Source organism: Herpailurus yagouaroundi, unplaced genomic scaffold (assembly GCF_014898765.1).
Source record: "Herpailurus yagouaroundi ecotype Mexico unplaced genomic scaffold, PumYag 29, whole genome shotgun sequence".
In the NCBI taxonomy this organism is placed as follows: Eukaryota; Metazoa; Chordata; class Mammalia; order Carnivora; family Felidae; genus Herpailurus; species Herpailurus yagouaroundi.
The window spans coordinates 25,405,941-25,427,718 of record NW_024412377.1 but is presented as its reverse complement, the minus strand read 5'-3'; the positions used below and the strand labels follow the sequence as shown (position 1 = coordinate 25,427,718).

Genomic DNA, 21,778 nt, shown 5'->3' with positions numbered 1-21,778 from the left:
ACAGAAGGGGTCGGGGGCGGGGTGGGAGTTCTGCGGGGAGAGTCGGGCCACACAGTGATCGGGAGGAAGGCGAAGAAGAAAATGGAATGAAAGCAGAGAAGAGAGTGCATGAAACCTCAGAGGCGCAGGGAAAGGCAATGCGTGCCGGCGACAGTGGGAAATGAAGTCCTTTCGTGAGACGGGCTCTGGAGGGGCCTCCTCATGAGGCCCCCACACACTCGGGCTAATCTGTTCACCTCTGGCACATGGCATCTTATAATCGGGAGAAAGGACATAATAAGAACATTAGATTTGCTATTTTCTTGGGAACTATGGGTTGCTGGGAAACAGTCACAATCAAAGCACCTGCTTTGAGAAGATGGTCTCCCCAAACGTTATATTCACTCCACATCTCCCACACAAATCATTTTTTTAATTTTTTAATTAATGTTTTAATTTTTTACTTAAAAATTAAAAAAAAATTTAAATACTTTTGAGAGAGAGAGAGAGGAGAGAGAGACAGAGCGTGAACAGGGGAGGGGCAGAGAGAGAGGGAGACACAGAATCTGAAGCAGGCTCCAGGCTCTGAGCTGTCAGCACAGAGCCCAGTGTGGGACTCGAACCCACGAACCGGGAGATTATGACCGGAGCCAAAGTTGGGCAGCTAATTGACTGAGCCACGCAGGCGCCCCTTCCACACAAATCATCTTAATTGCATATTCCTTTTCCCTCCTGAAGTTCCTATGTCAACAATTAAGAACTAGTTATTAGGACTTAGTGCTGTGCTAAGAGTTTTTCATGCACTTAATTTTCCTCCCAAGACTGTGAGGTAGGTCCTGTCACCATCTACTTGGGAACAGGAGGGAACTGAGGCACAGAGCGGTTAAGCAATGGATCCAGGGCCAGAGTTTATAGCCAGGGTCACCCGGGAAGGTGGCTCCACACCCCACCCTGTTATCTATAAACCCCGACTGCATGGCCTCTGTGCAGACAGCACTTGGCAACAGCAAGGTCGGCCTATCAAGACATGCGTGGAGAGCATACACAACCTCCCCAGACCCCGTGGAAGGGGAGGGATGTGCCAAGAATTCGAATCCACAGGCTCATGTCCTTCTCTGCTCTGCCTTTTTGAACTCCCTTCAGAATGACTTTCCTGCTTCTGCTGGTACCAACTCGGGGAAAAGTCACAATGAGACAAAAGGAAGGGATTTAACAGTCGTTCTTCAGTTTCAGATGCATTTACTGAACAAACCTTAAGTTTTTGTTAGCAATTTGACTTTATTGCAAAGCGTGTAACTTAAAAGTGTTTTGGGGGAGATTAAATGACATAGAGGCAGTCCTTGATGTCACGTTTCAAAGTAATCCTTCACTTGTAAACCTCCCCAAATGTCCAATAATGGGCAGAATGTTGCCTCAGTTATGGCACAAAATGGGGAGGGAGGCCCAGCAGCCTTACAAACGATGTTGCAGGCACAGGAGGACGCAGAAGACATCGGTGCAGTGTCCGAGCTAGAGCGGGGCCACAGGTGTGTTTAGGACGGCCCGCCAGGGCCAGCGTCAGCCGTGCAGGCCAGGAGTGTCTTGTGACCTCAGCACACGGCTCAAATATTACATTCTGTGGATGTGTGAGGGAAAAGATAGTTCTCGGTGCATCTGATCTCATGTAAGCAGAGTGCTGAGATTCTGAAGGGCAGGAACCCCTCTGTGTCATCTCATGACTTATTCACTAAGGTTCACATCACAAAATAGGTAAAGAGTGTCAACTGACTGAAAATGGATGCACTTGATGTGGAACTAAAACTAGGAGTTTAGGCACAATGATGTAGTAAAGTTGTTAAATGCAGGAGTTTTTAAATATCATTCACCTGTGTAAAAGCCGCCCCCGGCTGCCCCCCCCCCCCGCCCGCCCCGCTTCCCCAAATTCTCCACGTGTAACATTTGTATAAGGGTAACTTCTGCCTTCCCATCTTGAAGCTTAACCAGCACCAAAATAACCTTACCTGTCCTTGGTCGCTCTGGTGCAGCTTCCGGCAGGTTCTCTGTGCGGTGGCCAGCATCTGGGTGACATGGGGCACTGGCTGGCCCCCAGTTGGAAGGGACACGTCCATCCTCGACGGTTAGCTTCCCCAGAGATTCCTGGCACAATGACAACCACAAGTCACTGTTGTCAGTTTTCAGGTTTTCTGCACCCTAAGACCTCACACACAGAGAAGAGCTGGTTTGGGGAATTTCAGAGAACCCCGGATGAGGAGCCACGAGATCCAGATTCTGGGTGTCAGATCCACTAGAAATTATATGGACTTGTCATTCTTCCTAAGCCTCAGTTTTCCTAACTTTGGAATGTGGGTGATCAGGGAACTGCAGATCAGAATCACACTGAGATGTCACCCCACACCCATGAGGGTGGCTATAATCAAAAGCAGAAATAACAGGTGTTGGCGAGAATGTGGAGAAACCGGAACCTTGTGCACTGTTGGCGGGAATGTGAAATGGTTGAGCCACTATGGAAAAGGCTACGGAGGTTTCTCAAAAAAATAAACACAGAAATACCATACGATCCACATATCCGACTTCTGGGTATACACCCAGAAGAACTGAAAGCAGGGTCTCTAAGAGGTATGTGTATTGCCATGTTTATAGCAGCACTATTCACAATAGCTAAAATGTGAAAGCAGTTCAAGTGTCCGTTGATAGATCACTGGATAATCAAAATGGGGGATATACCGAAAATGGGATATTACTCCGTCTTAGAAAGGAGATTCTGATCCAGGCTGCAACAGGGATGAACCTTGAGGACATTATGTGAAGTGAAATAATCCAGTCACAAAAAGACAAAAGTGTATGATTCCACTTTTATAAGGTATTGAGAGTAGTAGAAATCAGAGAGACAGAAGACAGAGTGGTGGTTTCTGGGGGCTGGTGGGAGAGTTATTATATAACAGGTAGAGTTTCTGTTTCACAAGATGAAAAGAGTTCAGGAGATGGTGGTGATGAATGCACAACATTATTAACAAATTAGAACTGTACATTTTCACATAAGGTGGATTTTACCACAGGAGAAAAAAATGGGGAAAAAATTGGGGATAAGACTTGCCCTGTCTAACTCACAGAGATTTAAATAAAAGATGAGTAAATGAGTAAAAAAAAAAAAAACAAAACATACAGCCCACAAAAGGCTATACAGACGTAGGTATTATTGTCTGTGTACAGTATGGTAATATCCACGACTGTAAGGTCAGCATGTCAGTTTGGTACTTAGGGCCAGGACTCATCTGGACAAATGAAACGGACATTTAATCTTTCAAAATTTCACTTAGCCAAGTGTCAATTACTTCATCTTCCTTTCTTCTATCTAAAACCTACTGTAAAAAAAAAAGAAAAAAATTGCAAAACCAACCCGCCAGGAAGTTAAATCAGATTTGAAATTCACTCTCAGAGTTAAGGAGTCTTCACAAAGTGGCCCAAAGGTGGCAGCAGAGGAGAGAGGTGAAATGGATACAGCGTCTTTCAGCGGCTCTTGTATAAAAATCATTTAGTATCTGCTGAGGGAAATCTGCACAGGGTTTGAGTCAGTTATTTCCCTTTAGCAGTAAGGCATAAACGTAATAGAAAACAGCAAAAGAGGTTTGGAATTAGTAAGGCATAAATGTAATACAAAACAATGAAAGAGGTTTGGCATTAGAGGTGTGACTGAACAGCACTGTGAATGCACCAAATGCCACTGAACTGTATTCTACAGTGTTTCATTTTATGTTATGTGACATTCGTCTCATCTTGAAAAGTATTAAGTAAAAACAGCAGAAGACAACTTACCGAAGTTTTTTTTCTTTTTAAGCTTCCAATATTTGAGGGTAAATACTTAATGACAATGCATTTTTTTAAAAGTTTATTTATTTATTGCTTCTCGGCCTTTTGGCTAAGATCAAGTGTAAATTTTGTTTATTTTGAGAGAGAGAGAGAGAGAGAGAGAGAGAGAGAGAGAGAGTGTTCATGTGACCAAGCAGGCAAGGGGCAGAGAGAAAGGGAGAGAGACTCCCAAGCAGGCTCCGTGCTGTAAGTGCACAGCCTGAGGTGGGACTCGATTCCACGAACCACGAGATCAAGACCTGAGCTGAAATCAAGACTTGGGTGCTTAACTGACTGAGCCACCCAGGTGCCCCATAAAATGGCAATGCATTCTATTTTCTTTCTGATGTATAGATGAAATCATATTTTTGAAATAAATTTTTTTAAGAGAAGAGTTAAACTTTTGTGCAAAAGTTTTAAATGCCTCTCAAAATTCTTATTGGGAATACTCATTCACAATGACAAAAGCTCTTATTTTATAAACAATTATGAACAAAACCCCTGATTTATATAGTTATCCAAAACTGGCTGATACTTTTTAAAAGAAGGGGTTAACCCATCAGCCGAACATTGCATTTTAAAACACATATGCTAGTTGGAAGTAGTAACATATTTTCGGAGGATGAAAAAAGATGTGTTTCTACTTTTTCTATATGGTTAACAAAAATCCCTTCTGCCTAATATAGTTTTTATGACTTCATATTTTCTGGGTCTGTTTACACATATGTTTGTATAAACCACTTGAACATGTATCTTTATAGATGCGGCCTTACAATCAGCTCAGAGAGAAACTATTTATGTTGAGGTCGTAAACATTTGTTTCTCTTACTCCTCCTTGCTTACGTGGAGGTATACTGACTAAAATCAAGCCATGTGAGAGGTGCCTGGGTGGCTCAGTTGTTTGAGCATCTGACTGTGGCTCAGGTCATGATCTTACGGTTTGTGGGTTTGAGCCCTGCCTTGGGCTCTGACACTCGGAGCCTGGAGCCTGCTTCAGATTCTGTGTCTCCCTCTCTCTCCGCCCTCCCCTGCCTGCACTCTGTGTCTCTGTCTCTCAAAAATAAACAAACATTAAAAAAATTTTTTTGAAAATCAAGCAATTTGACAATCTGGACCATTCTAACACATGTGTAACCAAGTTGTAACGTAAATAATATTGACTTGCATTTAAGTGGTGCATTATAAGTTTTCTTTTTTTTTTTTTTTAAGATTTTCTTTTTCAGTCTTCTTTACCGTCAACATGGGGCTGGAACTCACAACCCCAAGATGGAGAGTCAGACTGAGCCTTCCAGGCGCCCAGGTGCATGTTAAGTTTCTAAGTGAATGCCTGCCCAATTTTTCACGTGATTCTCACAATAAGGGTACGAATAGTTTTGATTATTACACAGTTGCTGTAAAAAGTCTGAAAAAATAAGGATCGCGCAGAACCTCACCAGCTGGAGAGAATCACTGTTAGCCTGTGTGATGGTCCCTCTGGCTGTGAGAGATAATCAGGGCAGAATCTCTCCTCAGAATCAGGGCACGATCTCTCCTCAGTGGTCCAGACAACTGTGTCTCACAAAGATTCAACAACTTGCCTCAATGGTCACCCAACTAGCCAGGGGACCAGACCCAGTGTTCTTCTTCACCAGCCTAGTGCCGCCCTTCCCTCATCAACCATGTGTACAGGTCCCGTGTACAGGTAAGAGAGGGATTTCATCTTTTGGCAGAATGATCTATGACTCAATACCTGGGCATGTTCCCCCCACCAGCTGCTACAGTCTGTTTCTCCAACCATTCCCCCTCTTCCAGGCAGGATATCCTCTGCTTCCTAACACACTCCGTATTCACTCACACAAAAGTCACTGAGATCCCAAGTAACTGAAAGGAAACCAGTTACCTTCTCCACGGTTCCATCGGGATGAAAATCAGTCCCGGTCTCTCTGCCAGAAGTGGCCTGGATACATGGGTCATCAGCTCCATCAGCTAGGTTTTCAGTCTCGGAGTTGCTGGGCCTGGTGTCAGCCTCGGGCCTCTTGTGGTGTGGGCTGACCCTGGCCACTGGTTTGTGCCTGGACCCCAGGTTGTCATTCTTCTGCTGGGGGGACCTGGAGACATCTGTGCGCATCAGATTCTGGGGGCCTGTATCGGCTTTGTATTCCAATTTGGGGGAACTCTTAGATCCTGATAGTTCCTTCTTTCCTGAGCGGCCAGGGCCACCCTTGGGGGCCGCTACCGAGGCCAGCAGGTTGGCTGAATGGGAAGGAGTGTCCCCCGTGCCCTCTGGCACACTCTCCTCTAAGTCCAGTGAGCTGCCCAGGAGAGGCACTGAGGAGGCCTTACTGACCAGTGTTTTCTGGGGATGTTCCTCCTGGTTGTTGATACTCATGACCTTGGAAGAGGTCATCAAGACCTGCCTACAGTCGTCCTCTGGCAGAGACCTGCTGGGACCAGAGAGGGTCCCTGGGAGGGAAACGCAATCCCCTTCGCCATCAAACTCTTCTTCGTCACTGGCATCGTCTGTGTCATAGCAGCCAACCCTCCTCTGGCGGACGAGAGGGTTTCGGAGCACCTGCGGGCTCCCAGGGAGACTGGCTTGTCTGGCAACCGTCACCTGCTTGTGGAAGAGCCCCGAGGCCCGCTGGCTTCCTAGAGACACGAGGCTGTTGGCCCTGGCTTTTCCTGGTTCCTTGTGAGCTGGTGGGGAGGGGGAAAGAAATCATCAAATGAGACAGGGTTTCCCATCTGGCCTGGTTTTACAACTCAACCCCCCTCATTATACGTGAGCACCCCCCCATTCACAACTGCCACCTATTTGTCCTCTGGCCACTGAAGACCAGGCTTAGATGACAGGGCTTCTTGGGATTTGCACAGAGTGGACAACCAGAGTCCCTCTCTCCTTTTCCCACTGGCCTCTTTTCTTGTTTAAAATTTTTTTTCTTTTTTTTACTTCAATCTCTGGATTTGGTTTGCACATGTATGCTGCCTAGAGACAGAAATGTTTAATTCATCAACACCCATGATGCCTGATACATGGCTGGGGTTCGCACTAGATGCTGCTGCTGGGAGCTCCTTTTTGGGAGGACGCCCAGAGACCAGCAAGCCCTACACTCCAGGACCTTATCCCGTGAGGCCCCCCCTTCATCACAGGAGGCCCTTCCTCAGGGGCAAGGAGTGGGGGCTGGGTACGGGGGGCACATAAGCTCCTAGAACATGGTACAGGGAGCCTGATATTATATTCTCTGTAACCAACCAGGGATAGGGGAAAACTTGTTTGCTCAGCAAACTCTTTGCATCTTGCTAAATGAAAGAAAAATTACACGTGCTTCCACCTTGAAATGTTTCCATCAGAGACTAGAGTAAGTGCATCAGCTGCTTCAAATGAAAGCCAGAGTGGTCAAGTCTGCCTGTCCTAAGACAGAGATGTTCTTGTTCATACATTAGAAATTAAAAAAAAAAAGTGCAGGGGTGCTTGGGTGGCTCAGTTGGTTGAGCGTCTGACTTTGGCTAAGGTCATAATCTTGCGGTTTGGGAGTTGAGCCCCATGTCGGGCTCTGTGTGAACAGCTCAGAGCCTGGAGCCTACTTCAGATTCTGGGTCTCCCTCTCTCTCTGTCCCTCCCCCACTCATGCTCACTCTCACTCTCTCTCAAAAATGAATAAACATTAAAAAAATATATATTTTTTGGTAATTTTTTTAGTGTTTATTTGTCCTGTGAAACTCGCGGTCCATGAGTTCGAGCCCCGCCTTGGGCTCTGTGCTGACAGCTCAGAGCCTGGAGCCTGCTTCAGATTCTGTGTCTCCCTCTGTCTGGCCCTCCCCCATTCATGCTCTGTCTCTCTTTGTCTCAAAAATAAATAAACATTAAAAAAAAAAAAAAAAAGCAAACCACACCAGCAGAAGCCTGAGAAATCAGTATGGTTCACATGAGATTACCTCATATTGTAGTGAGAGCGTAATCAATGAGATTTAAAAACACCTGTTGATAACATCTCTCTTACGGGTTCAGAATCTTTCACTCGCTGCCTTCTAAAAAGAATGAAGTTAGGGCCCAGTGAGGGAAGGGACCTGGATCTTGGCTAGGGTTCCCCTAAAACATAAAGCCATCAGGTTGCTAACCTGATTTCATGCCATAAATTTCAAGACTAAGTTATGTAAATAGCATCTAAATGCTGGTTTAGCCACCTCCAACACCCTGGGTGCAGAACGGGTGTCCAGATCCTTTACCGCAGACCTGAGGGGCCCGTCATTAAATGGTGGGCTGCATTTTCTAAGAATAAACTCTGAATTTAGTCAGGGAACAAAGATGGCTTCTACTCAACCAGAGGCTTGGGTTCCAGTTCTCCGTTCACATTAAAGCATCATAATACGTAAACCCATGTGGCCCGAGTCAGAAAACAGTCATTGTTTACTGGAGGTGCTGGGTGGCAGGCCACCGTCTTCAGAGATGCTGCAGCCACTTCCTGGGTGATCCTCGTCCTCAGAGCCGGCCACCATGAAGTCTGACAGGGGGCCTGGGACACCGGGGGCAAAGTACTGGGCGGGTTCGGGGTCAGAAATCAGGGGGTCCTGTTGGAGAAGACAGTGGTGGATGATGAGCAAGCACACCAGAAGCTGATCAGCTGAAATAGTAATTACTTCCTGTCTTTCCAAGAACACTTTGTTTGAATCCATGGTCCTGTGAAACAGTGGTGACAATAAACACCCAGTTCCATTTACTTCAGGATGGCTAAATTAAACAATTAAGGAAAAAGCCAACAGTTGCTGCCAGACCATGTTTTTAAAAGATTTTTTTTTTTTTTTTTTTTTTTTTTGCCAAATGCTTAGCAATGACCAGAAAAGCCACAGCAGCACTGTATCAACCACCCCAGGAAAAACACTGGGGGAGAGAGAGAGGAAAATAGAAATAAATTCCCAGCCGCTGGTTCAACCTAGTGATGGAACAAGGAAGAGGGGAGTTTGAATCCTGGGCTCTGATCCACTGGGATTGAGGGGCCGCCAGCTGAGAAAGATTCCAGTCTCCTTAAAGTCACAGGTTCCCCCCAAACCAACTGGGACCCTTTACTGTGGAGCAGGTTGTAAACTATCCTTCAAACTGCAGCTCACGGGGCTCAGGTCATGATCTCACGGTTTGTGAGTTTGAGCCCCGCATCAGGCTCTCTACTGACAGCTAGGAGCCTGGAGTCTGCTTCAGATTTTGTGTCTCCTTCACTCTTTCTGCCCCTCCCCAACACATACGCGTGCTCTCTCTTTCAAAAATAAACATTAAAAAAAATTAAAAAGAAAAACTGCAGCTCACTTCTTTTATTTTGTTGCTCTATTCTTTTCCTAGATGAATAGTTAATGAAAGAAACACACATTTTTATATTTGTTCTCAAATTAGCATTGTTGCAGTTGTCTGTGTAGAGTGGCCAAAATGACTCATGGACAGAAATATGAGCTGGGCCCTCAGGTTTGGCTTCTGGGCTCCAGGAATCAGTTCGTGGGCCATCTGAGCGAGGCAGCAGTGTGCCTTGACTCACCTTTTTTGCAAGAGAGGGACTCTTCAAGGGGGTACCTGTTGGAGGGAAAATTCACCATAAAGTTAAAAGAGCGCAGCTCGAATTCTTACAACTAGGCTCTCATTCTCAACTAGAAAAGAAGGAGCCAAACATATTAACTCTTCTCTGCTTGACTGACACTGATGGGCTGTGTGCATAGGTGGTAGACATGCATGCACTTGACCCGATCCCCACCCCACCCCACCTCCCAAGGTTCTGCTCATGCTTCAAGCCCTAACTTGGATGCTACCACCTCCATGGGATCACCCAGTTGGAAGTAACTTCTTCTGAATCTCGAGAGTATTTTATATTACCCATAAACCAATTTCCATACACACAGTATAATTTAATTATAAGTGGATGCCTCTCATATTCCTTCCTCAGCTATTCATCTACAGGGCTGAGATCTTCAGTGATCTGACTCCACAATGCTCAGCATTGCACCTGGGTCTAGGAAGTATTCAGTGATATCTGCTGAACGGATCGAAGGATCAACGAACAAAGAAGTCCCACTCAAGAAACCCATGAAGAAACTGGGGAGAGGGTTGAATAACCTATTTTGGTTTTTAGTAGTAGGATGTGAAGATTCGGCATTGAAACTTTAAATTCTATGCCATGAGCAAAAAGATCTTGGGCATGAGGTCCATAGCTTAATAAAATCTTTCAAAATAAATGATCGAATGGGTATGCCAGGCTTAGGAGAGGACAGCTGGCAGGCAGGTCAGGAGAAGGAGCTGGCCAAATAAAGAGCCCATTATGGTTGTGCCCACTTTAAATATATTAATTATGGATGGAAATAATCAGGGTATTACATGGCTGCCAAAAAATCTTAAGTCTTCCTTTTCCTCTGACAACCAGTAACTCATGTCTCAGTTCCTTTTTCTCCTGACATCAATCTTAGCATCAGTAATATCTTGAGTTGAGACATGTTTGCAGTCCCTTTGGATTTCTATTCTACCGGAAACATTACTTTCAAAACTTGATGGAATGTTTCACATTTAAAATTCATATGAAATTCTTACTATTTCAGTCCTTCTCTGCCTTAAGTTTCCCACTTAAAGAAGTGGAAAATCATGATTTTGGGAGCCTCTATTACCCTTAAGTTGAAACTTAAAAAATACCGACTTATTATTGAAATAGAGCTGCCGTACTTTGTGGAAATTTTTAATTCATGTAAAGAAACCCCAGGTTTTGGAATGGAGACCACTCTGCATCTATCAAACAACTGATATTTTGGGATTACTTCATTTTTACCTAAAACATTTCATATGAATTATACATAAAACACACGAAATGCCGCTAACTCATTTTTGCAAATGATCTTGTAGTACAAGAAGCATGCATAATTAGAACTTTAATAAAGCACATTAAATAACTGCAGAAATCAAAAGTAGACACTAAGAAAAAGCACAGAATCTCTTGGACAACTACTTCTGCCAAACCTGGTAATTACAAAGAATCCAACCAATAACATTGCATTGGGGAGTGTCCCATGGGGAAGGTTAATTGAGAGACTCTTCTGAGTGTTGAATGAAAATGTGCAAATACAGTACCTAAGCCAGGAGAGGAATTGGCCTCTTTGCTCTCCTGATAAGTGCTGCGTGCTATCACTGCATCCATTTCCTGCTCGGAAACCTGGTTTTCAGCAGAAAGCACAAATTAGCTGGTTTTATTTATTTTACCCCCAAAAAAGTAGCTAGGACCAGAGTCAGAGGCTGAGTGGAAATAAAGAGGAAAACCACAGGACCAAAGATTATGACCATCCTCTGAAGCAATAGCTCAGGGCATATAAGAAATATTGCCAGGTTAACATATTGCTTCAAACAATGTATTCAAAATCAGACCCTCAGTTGGTTTTCAAATTCATTAAAGCTTTCAGGTGCTACATGGCTGATACCTGCCTCTCTCTAGAACACTCACTTCTAATTCTTTTTTCCTAGATTTTACTCAAACAATTTCAAACCTACATAAAACTCGTAAAAGTAACACAAGAGTAGTAAATTCTTCATTGTTGTTTTTTAAAACATTCTCCCACATTTACACTCATGCTCTTTCTTTATACAGATACACACACCATTTAACATTTTAATTTGGGAGTCAGTTGCAGACGTTAAGAGGTTAGTTACAAACCTCCTAAAAACAAGAACATTCTCTTTAATAACCCCAGTACTATTGTCAATTCTAGGAAATTTAACATTGACACAAATGACTGTCTAATGCACATTTTATATTCCAATTCAGCCAACTGTACTAACACCGTCCTTCAGAAATGCTACTCAAAATGTGTCAGGAGACAGAAGTAGTTCACAGGAAGTTTGATGCCAGCTTGTGAGGAGATAGGATTTTCCTCTAGAATGCTTATCAACACTCAGCTTCTTTCCCAACAGTGTCTTCCTGGGGGAAAAATATCCACTGAACTGAGTGGTGGCCCTAGTGATGTAACTGATTTGCATTCTGGTGCAAGCTCCTTATCTTGTTGTGGATCTTTAGCGGATTGTCACCAACTAACTCCTTCGCATAGTAATGCTTTACAGAAATTTCATTTTTGGCAATCCAGAATTCAATTTAGGGTCAAGTCTTTTTTAGACTCCTTTAATCCAAAACACTACTGAGCTTTTGTCTGTCACAATACTGATATTCTGGAAGAAACCTAGGCCAATCAAACCCTCAATTAGGATCTAATAGTTTTTTCATGCTGAGATTTAGATTATGTTTTTTTTTTTTTTTTTTTTGGCAGAAAAACTACAACAACTGTTTCCTTTTCAGTGCATCAGAGAGGCACTCAGGGTCAGCATTTCATGTTTCATGACTGATGGTAACTTTGACCACTTGATTAGGATGGACTTCACCACATTTCTTTACTAGATTTTTTTTTTTTTTTTGGTCATCAATGAGTAATCTGGGAGGAAACAGCTTCAGACAACATCAATATCCTGCTCCCCAGTATATTTTTACTCAATGGTTTTAGCATCATTGATTATTCTTATTTGAATAAATTTTTATGATGAAGTTTTCAAAATAGTCATTTTATAACTCTTCTTTTCTCTCTATATTTATTGGGATCATGGTAGATTTATGCATTTTTCCCCCATTAGTTGTTATCCCTGTCATTATTCAATATGGAAAAAAAGTTTAAAGCCTGATATATGCTGAACTATGAGGTATTTTAAAAGACAATTACATAACTTGTATAGAGTTTCTTTTTTAAAGGTAAGAATACTGTAAACTTAGAATGGTAATTTTATGTACTAAAATAACATTTAGCATAAGTAATTTTTGGATAAGCATAGCAATTTTTCTTAGTAAATAAAGTTATGCAAGATTCAGCATTATGTTTTAATCTAACAGATAAATCATAATCACATCATGGCTTTTATGTAATACTTTCTAGCAACCTTCACAGGAAATAAAAAAAATATATATACATACATGCACAAAGCATACACACTAAAACACAAACATATACTTCATAAAGCAAAAGTAATTTTGTATAAATGAGTCAGGGAAAATATAAGCTTATATGGTGGTTGCAAATTTTTCTTGCCAATTTGCAAGAATTGCAAGGTTGCCATTTTCTAATTGACATTAGACTTTCAATATTTGCAACTATTTTTCTGAGTGGGAGAAAAATGGTCAGGTTTTAAAACAAGTGAAAGATTTCCTGGATAATTCTAGTCATGCTGAGAGCCCCAGGACCAGTTAAAAATGGACCTCTATGACTTTCTTCTACTTAACATAAGCTAGAAGCTGTGACCTGAGTAAGTCCAAATCTTAGCTTGTCTAGACCTGGAGGGTTTGAATATCCCAGTTGGGCAGTCACTGCGCCAGTCATTATGAGAAACAGAAGAAAAGAAAATCCTTGTGGTATTTCTATTGGAACAACATGAAAACTAAGGAAGTACATACATTCAGTATCAAAATGTACTACTGGCATGAGATGCTGGGGTGAGCGGTATAAAAATACATTAAACATAAAATGGAATCTTGACCAAAAGAAAAATATAGTATGATGTTACAATTAAGAACACCATGTTTACCTAGGAAGAAATGTGAAATCTAGTAAAACAAATACTGAAATCTGGTTTTGCTGGATGTATCTCCCACACCATCATGATGACCATTTACTGTGGCCAGAAACATGAATCAACCTGTATTCAACAGGATCGCAGAGCACCAGTCCATCAGAATTATTATGCTTTGTGCTTAAATGCCATTCTGATGTTTGACTGTACTGGCAAATTAGGTAGATGCTTTTGGGCTGAGACGAAGCAGACCTCCCAACAAATCGTGACCTGTGCTATTTTGGAATGGATTTTGAAGTCAGACATGCCTTGAAACGAATGCCTGGAAACCACTGAGAACTTAATTTTTTATAATGTTGCTGAGGGATGTGCGAGGTCAGCTCTAGCTTATTGGACTGCTTCCTAAGTGGGAAGCAGGTGATGGAATCCCAGAGAGGACCCTAGAGGAAGGAGTCAAGACCACTCTAGCTGTGAGTTTGAGGCAAAGTGGTGTTAAAAATGACATGGGGTGCCTGGATGGCTCAGTTGGTTAAGTGTCTGCCTCTTGATTTCAGCTCAGGTCATGATCTTGTGGTTGTTGGGATCAAGCCCTGAATCAGGCTCCTTGCTGACAGCAATCTGTCCCTCCCCTGCTTGCACACTCTCTCTCTCTCAAAATAAATAAATAAACTTAAAAAAAAAAATGACCCAAAGAGAGCCATGGGGACAGCAGAGAGACAGAGGAGAACAGATTACAAGGGAAAATGTCAGGACTATAAAATGTAAAGGAGAAAAACAGGAAGTGACAAGAAGGAAAAAAATGGAAAATGGTAGAAGCAGGACTTGATTTTATTTTAATGATATTTATTCAAGAAGTTTTTATTTAAGACATATATAGACAGGAGAACACAATCTGGGAAAAAAAATAGTAGTGGAGTTGACTTTGAATCAGTCTAATGGCAATCCTTGTCCAAGCACTATGGAGAACCAGTATAACAAAAACACACCACTGAAAACACTAAAAATGATGCTATAAAATTAATACACTAAAGAAATCTCAGAAATGGGATGACCCAAAGTTCTCCACACACACGTCTTACTCTCAAGATGGCATACAAGTCCATCAAGCATAGCAGTCTGGGACCATTTAGGATATAATCAAATAATAGTACAAATGATACAGAGGAGGTGGTCATATGATAGGCACAAAAAGAACTAATATTCTTTTTTTAATGTGTATTGATTTTTGAGAGAGAGAGAGAGACAGAGTGAGAGAGGGGGAGGGGCATAGAACAGGAGAAACAGAATCCAAAGCAGGCTCCAGGTTCTGAGCTGTCAGCATGAAGCCTGACACAGGGCTCGAACCCATGAACTGTGAGATCATGACCTGAGCCAAAGTCAGATGCTTAACCGACTGAGCCACCCAGATGCCCCAAAAAAGAGCTAATGTTCTTATGGAGCATTTTGAGTTACTGAAAAGGAAAGGCTGAATTTTGTAAAATATAACCTGATATTATAGACAAGTTAATTTAAAAGGATTTTTACATCAAGTACTTGAAACAACAAAAAACGGTGCTCAAAGCCAGTAGAGTTGAAATTGCTGAGGTGTGCTCCTGTTAACCTAAAAAAATTAAAAGCAACTGCTCAAGTATAAAAGAGATACAACCAAATAACACAAAGGCCCACGATACAGGGGCTATGATTATCTGCAAATTCAACAATGTGATATCAATGCAGAAAAAATATTAGTGGACTCTTAAGCCTTAATGACAGAAGTATTCTCCTCAGGTCAAGGATGGCCTGGACAGATCATTTAATCCAATGCTCTCACATTTTCTTGATGCAGAAACCCAAAAAGGTTAAGTATCTCACTAGAGATCAAACAAACAGCTGGAAGTTACTCAGAACCCAGCACTCTTATCTTCATACCATATTTTATATTCACCAATAACACTGTCAAAATTTTCTAATGAAATTTCTAAGAGTGTGAAGATGAAGAAGTCCACATCAGTGAGTTGTTCCCATGTGTATCAGTTACTTGGCCACTGTGTGACCACAGGCTGATTCCCAAGCCCGGCTGGGTGAACTGTCTTACCAGAGTGTGCGTCATCATAGGAATATGTGTCATCACTGCTACAGGACAAATAACCAAGCCATCTTCTCATATTTAGAACAATAAGTACTTCACCTTTGGATTAGGGTGCCGGCCAATGACAAGTCGAACAGGTCCTGGGGGGCATTTGCTCAGGATGGTATGGACTTTGCTTAAAGCAGCATGGCGGACATTGACTGAGTTCACTTCCAGGATTTGATCTCCACGGCTAGGGAGGACAACATAACCAACACGCTGTGGTAACAGTTAAGTTTTTACAAGATTTCCCTCTGGGAGAGGTTTATAATATGAAATCTTTTCTGAATACTTTAAAGAAGCAAATGACATCTTTTCATCTTTGCATATGTGTGAAAAAGCAACACATTCATATAAACACATTAGATATTAAATCAGCAAAGTCCTTATGTGTATCTAGCTGCATTTTCAGTAGTAAAGTTAAATAAAATTGATAATAAGACAATAACAAGGGTTACCATTTCTTGGGCACAGAGTGTAAACCAGGCACTATACAAAGCAATTTCCATAACAATCCTTTGAACAGGTATTATTATTCCTATTGTTTAGACAAGGCCACAGACTTTAGAGAGGCCACCTTGATGTCACACACAGTTGAACTCAGGTTCAACCTGTCTACCTTTTGATCATCACAAGATAGCTCCTTGACCACCACCATTTTCTTTTTTTCCCTACCATCTTGAAATGATTATTGTAATGTAATTTGAGGGGGAAATATCTTGAAGCTCAAAGGTTACCCAAGAATTTGTAAAAACGTTTTAAATTTGAACAAATGAGAAATTGGGGACAAGATGCCCATTTTGACTTGAAATTATAGGCAGAGAACTCAGTAGGAGAGAACAAAAGACTCTTTATATGGTGTTTGAAGAATGTTCATTTGGCAGGCTCCAGACATATGGAACCATTCAAGAAAGAAACATCATCTTGGGATGTCATTAAAGGATTTTTTTTCCTTGGGTTCTAAAAGTATATTTTCTTTAATGTACTTTGGATGATTTGCTAAATTTTTTTTGTATGAAAATTCACTCTGATGATTAACTAAAAACATAACATAATCTATTAACAGGGCCCCAAAATGGCAACCTCAAGGCATGTCATTTTGACAATTCCTCAACTGCTCAAGGACTTAGAAGCTTATGGGGGGAAAAGTGATACTGTTTACACAGAGTGCTTTGTGCACTACGTGTATATTCTTGTGGCGTTTGGGTGGGCACAGATCCACTGCAGTTACTATATAATAGAACACCTAGACATCTCTTGTATAACAGAATATCCATGCTACAACTCAACTAGCTGGACTGAGAAATCAGACATGTGGTGATTTCAGACAATAAGCATCTAGACAACATCACTCAGAAAGGAATGAAACAACAGGAAAGGTCAAGAGATTATACTTAATAATAAAAGAGGCCTCCAGTTTAAGGGCATGATTTCGGACTCCTTTGTATCCAGTGATTCTGAACTGTTATGAGCAGTTCCTGGCATCACCTATGAATTTTACATAAATGAATACAAAAGTGAAAGAAAATATTTAGATGATCATAGGTATCTATGTAGAGTTGTATTTTGTCAAGTTTCTGAAACTGAGCTTCTGCGTCCAAACAGATCAAAATAGGGAAGCCAAGATCTATAGTTCTCTACTGCTACATTAGCTTTTCATCTTTGGAAATTAATTATAATCTTGGCTATACTATCACTGCAAATAATACAAAAGTTTAGAATCTCACAAAAGAATGTAATAGGGCAGATATCTTACACGTATATTCATTCCTAAATTCACGAACATCCCAGAAGCCTATATTATCAGGTTTACAACAAACCTCAGATTGCTCTCCATCTTGGCCACTGATCCTGGGGCAAGGCTGTGAATGTAGATACCTGGAGGGCTGTTTTCTAGAGCCAGGCAGCAGGCACCAATACCTAATCCAACTCTGGGCTCTGAGAGGCATCAAAGAAAACAAAGTTAAAAAAAAGTATAAGTTATATGAAGCTACATCACTGTATATTCAGACCAGCAATCATTTATTTTTGACCAGACTGAGAATGTAAATCCTGCTTTTTGCTGTTAACATTATCATACTCTGTAAATGAAATGAGTCCACGGCAGAACCAAGGGCTAACTATGGACTGAATAATTCAGCTATCTGCTCTCTGCTTAGTCTAAAGAAGCTCCTCAATTCTGTTTTTGGAAACAGGCAGAGTCAAAGTAATATATTTTTTAAAGATTTTATTTTTTAAGTAATCTCTACACCCAACATGGGGCTCGAACTTACAACCCTGAGATCAAGAGTCCCATGATCCTCCAACTGAGCCACCCAGACGTCCCAATATTTTTTATTCTAGATACATTTCTTTCACTTATCTTTTTTAGCAACTAATCTCTTGGTTGCTTCATTGCTCATATTTCTGTAGTAGGTGTAGAGGAAAAGGAAACAGATGAAAGGCTGTAAGATCTGGTGAAGACCCACAACTTACAGTTATTAGCTGTATTCTCAACTATAATCGTTTGTTCTTCAAAATTTTTTATTAGCCCTAGAATTAAGTCAGTCAGTGATTTTTTTTTTTTTTTTTGGTTTTTTTTTTTAAACATGAGTTTCTGACACACAGTGATTCATCTGGGGAGAGCTTAAAAGACTTTGTACTACTGGTAACTCTTTTTCACTTTAGCAAAATGACTAAAATCTCTACGTGTGATCCCACTGTCCATTTACAGAATACCATACGTTGTTGGCAGTAAACTGTTCCAAAGGAACAGTTCCTAGAAAAAATTAAAAAAACGAAACCTAGGAACAGATGACAAATTATTATGTGAGAGAATGTAAGGAAGTGGGGAGTAGCTGGTATCACCTTTGTTGAGTGTGACTTCCATGACAATTCTGTCCTTGGGCCCGGGGGCCTTCCGACCCAGGGATGAAGAACCGCTTTCGTCGGAGCCTACTGCTGAGCTGCCCCCACTGGTGTTGAAGTTGGGGGAGCTGGATCTGCTCATGTGTGTGGGTGTAGAGCAGGGTGTGAGGCTTGGGCTCAGTAACTTTGTGCGTACTGTTAAGACGAATAATCCACTCCGGATTTGCTGAGAAAACAAGAGAGTAAAACATTCTAAATGCTAAAACATTCAGACTACTCCTAGATTAATGGATGAAAAAAAAAAGAAAAGAAAGAAAGAAAAAAAAAAGAACCCAAACCAGAAGGAAATAAGTGAAGAGAAATCAAGAAGATAAAAGAGATAAATAAGAATGTGGTTACCTTAAAGGTATGGATGGCTTCTTGGAACGTCAAGCCCTTTATTGGTATCCCATTTACATCTAGGATTTCATCCCCTAGTGCCAAAATAGGAGAATTACATTAACATCAAACTTTGATGTACTAGAATCTAACTGCATGGTCAGTACTAGAAGAGGATACCATATGGTACCTGATTTACAATTCTATAAAAGGACTTTTATTGTTCCAGCCTACTTTCATTAGCATAGCTCTCAGGAATTTCAAAAAAATGGGACAATTAATAACAATACATATTCTTTTGCAGTAATTCTGTATCTCCATCTTTAATGAAAAACAACCAGGGGAAGCATTAAGTTCTAATTCTTTAGCCATTGCCAAGTTCGATAACAGGTGTCCTAAGTTTAGAGATCAAAATGCAATAATGAGGGGCGCCTGGGTGGCGCAGTCGGTTAAGCGTCCGACTTCAGCCAGGTCACGATCTCGCGGTCCGTGAGTTCGAGCCCCGCGTCAGGCTCTGGGCTGATGGCTCGGAGCCTGGAGCCTGTTTCCGATTCTGTGTCTCCCTCTCTCTCTGCCCCTCCCCCGTTCATGCTCTGTCTCTCTCTGTCCCAAAAATAAATAAAAAACGTTGAAAAAAAAATGCAATAATGAGTCCCAAGCCTTTCCTCATAGTGTTTGTTTAAAAAACCTAAACCTACTGGCAATATAGCATGAACATATATATAACATGTGAGAAAGACACTTCTGTATTTGCAGAAAGACAAGGTTTTCAAGCCTGCAGAATCATCATGGTGTGTGGAAAATGGTTTTAATAACAGAGACAAAAAACTTTTGAGATATTATCTAAAAATGGTAGTCCTCCCTCCAGAAATAGTCTAGATGCCTGGTCTTACTGATGCTGTTCCAGGTTCTCAGTCATTAAGACTAAGAGAGATTATTGTGGGTTAATGCCAAATTGTTCTCTCATTCATTCTCATTCTCTCTCTCTCTCCCTCTCTCTCTCTCTCTGTCTCTCAAACTATCCTGGACTCATCTTCAACCCCAAGGACGTATGGTCAGGTCATTTTTCCAGCTGTTGATAGTGTCTGCTGGGACTATAAGAGAAATTGGACATCCAGTTGACTTCTCAGTTTGTTTTGGTTTATACTCTCGTAACATGGTCTGTTTTTTTGGAATAAGAGTTCATCAAAAACACTACGAAGGGGCCACTGAGAGAAGAACAGATGAACTTCACACAGCGGTGCAGGACAAACGAAGGCCTCCCTTTACCTGTAACAAAGAGCAACAGCAGCAGAACCTCTCCTGGGCAGCTAATCCCAGGGGCACACTGTGCCTTCCATTAAAGGAATCCTGTAGATGAGGTTGAAAAGGTGGCAGTACCTCCATGCACTTGTTATGTGCTTTTCTTTAATGCAGTTACAGAAGTTGTAAAATAAGTGAAATAATCTGTTTAAAAATAACCACCTAACTAGGTAAGGTTCTTGGTTTGCTTCCATATGGGAAAAGGATACGATCATTAAAATGATTGCTCATGCTCTTAAAAATCTTTATACAAGATTTTTAAAAGATCATTCAACACATTGAAAATCCATTCCAATGACTTACCTTTATTGTAAATGAACACATATGAAAAAAAAGTATTTAGGAGAATCAAGTGCTATTAACCTTTACTAACTATTGATTTTTCCTCCATTTGTCTCCATTCTACCAGTACTGCAGGATGAATTTCAATCAAAAGAACATATGGCACATCCATTATAAAAAACACCCTGTTAGAATTTTACATTGTTCTGAAACTAGACACAAATACCACCTGGGAGTTAATCCTTCCTCTAAAAAAGAGAAATAAATATTCCGTCATCAAAATAAGCCTGGTTACGTCTTATCATTAGCATACAGGTTCCTAGGGTAGCTCTGCTTGAAAAAGGAGACTCCAATGGACTCTTATCAGTTAAAAAAAATAAGCTGGCAGAACAGAATAGTACCTATAATTTGGGTCAACTGAACCGACCAGTCATAGCATTTTTAAAGGTAACTACAAATAGTGTCATTTCATCATTTCACGAAGGAAGTGTGCTAATAAGGGAGGAAGAAAAATCAGGACTCGTGAATAGGTTCTGGGGATCTATCACACAGCACGGTGACTATAGTTAGCAATACTGTGCTGTTCAGTTGAAAATTTCTAAGAGGGTAAGTCTTCAATGTTCTCACCCCCCACCACCACGGTCATTCAGTGGCATGATGAGGGTGTTAGCTAACTCAGTGTGTTAATAATTTTCCAATATATATGTACATCAAATCATCATGTTGTACACCTTAAACTTACACAGTGTTATATATCATTCACATGTCAATAGTTGGGAGAAAGAAAAGCACTCTGCTAGCATGTTTATGCATGGCACAATGTCAGGTAGCATGGAGAATATAAAAGATGTGCATGTACTCCAGCCCTGAGGCAAGAATGGCCTGCAAGCTCTCAGGAATTTTCAAGGCAAGGAATATGATCAAGGGGACAAGATAGACACTTAAAGACCAAATAAAAATATCGTCATGTTCTGCATATCATCTCATTTAATCTTCACAACAACTCTTTAAGATCGGTATTAATATTCCAAGTTTACAAACTGAGACAAGTGAAGCTCAGGTTACATCAATTGTCCAAGGCCATGATGCAGTAAATGTTGGATTCAGCTCATGTCCTCTCGACCTCCAAGCCCATGGCTTTGGCTGCTGTGCCACTGGCTTCACATCTTGCAAGGAGGCAGATTCTGATGGAATCAGAACTCACCACCACTGAGAACCACGGAGAGGCTTTCTCCTACCTTCTTTAAGTCTTCCATCCTCTGCAGCCGATCCATTTGGGAAAATAGTCTTGACAAAAATCCCCATCTGTCCTCGAATGCAGTCTCGACCTCCAGCAATGCTAAAGCCAAGGCCCTACACCCCAAGCAGAAGGGGGTCCAGGTTGTCATTGCAGTATTTGACTGAGGGCATCTGTTTTTGTCTCAGTATTTCACTGAGGGCATTTTCCCATTGTAGTATTTAACTGAAGTCGCCTTCCCAACTAGGCTCAGAGTTCA

General features: G+C 41.4%; 1 protein-coding gene and 1 long non-coding RNA gene across 9 annotated transcripts in view; one reads left to right on the top strand and one right to left on the bottom strand.

Moving 5' to 3' along the window:
* The window catches only part of PDZD2 (PDZ domain containing 2), a 368,874-nt gene that overhangs the window by 18,397 nt on the left and 328,699 nt on the right, over nucleotides 1–21,778 (bottom strand). For all 8 annotated transcript variants that reach the window (XM_040494680.1, XM_040494710.1, XM_040494715.1 and 5 more), the window contains 10 exons: nucleotides 21,521–21,635; nucleotides 18,720–18,793; nucleotides 18,321–18,546; nucleotides 17,294–17,411; nucleotides 15,534–15,666; nucleotides 10,898–10,979; nucleotides 9,327–9,361; nucleotides 8,217–8,373; nucleotides 5,705–6,501; nucleotides 1,980–2,115 (listed from right to left, as the gene is read on the bottom strand). In XM_040494680.1, the coding sequence (XP_040350614.1) occupies nucleotides 1,980–2,115; nucleotides 5,705–6,501; nucleotides 8,217–8,373; nucleotides 9,327–9,361; nucleotides 10,898–10,979; nucleotides 15,534–15,666; nucleotides 17,294–17,411; nucleotides 18,321–18,546; nucleotides 18,720–18,793; nucleotides 21,521–21,635 (1,873 nt within the window). The remainder of the gene's footprint in view (nucleotides 1–1,979; nucleotides 2,116–5,704; nucleotides 6,502–8,216; nucleotides 8,374–9,326; nucleotides 9,362–10,897; nucleotides 10,980–15,533; nucleotides 15,667–17,293; nucleotides 17,412–18,320; nucleotides 18,547–18,719; nucleotides 18,794–21,520; nucleotides 21,636–21,778) is intronic.
* LOC121043149 (uncharacterized) lies at nucleotides 1,408–15,106 on the top strand. The gene is made up of 3 exons (XR_005796705.1): nucleotides 1,408–1,509; nucleotides 5,092–5,098; nucleotides 15,095–15,106. It is a non-coding gene; the product is annotated as an uncharacterized LOC121043149 (long non-coding RNA).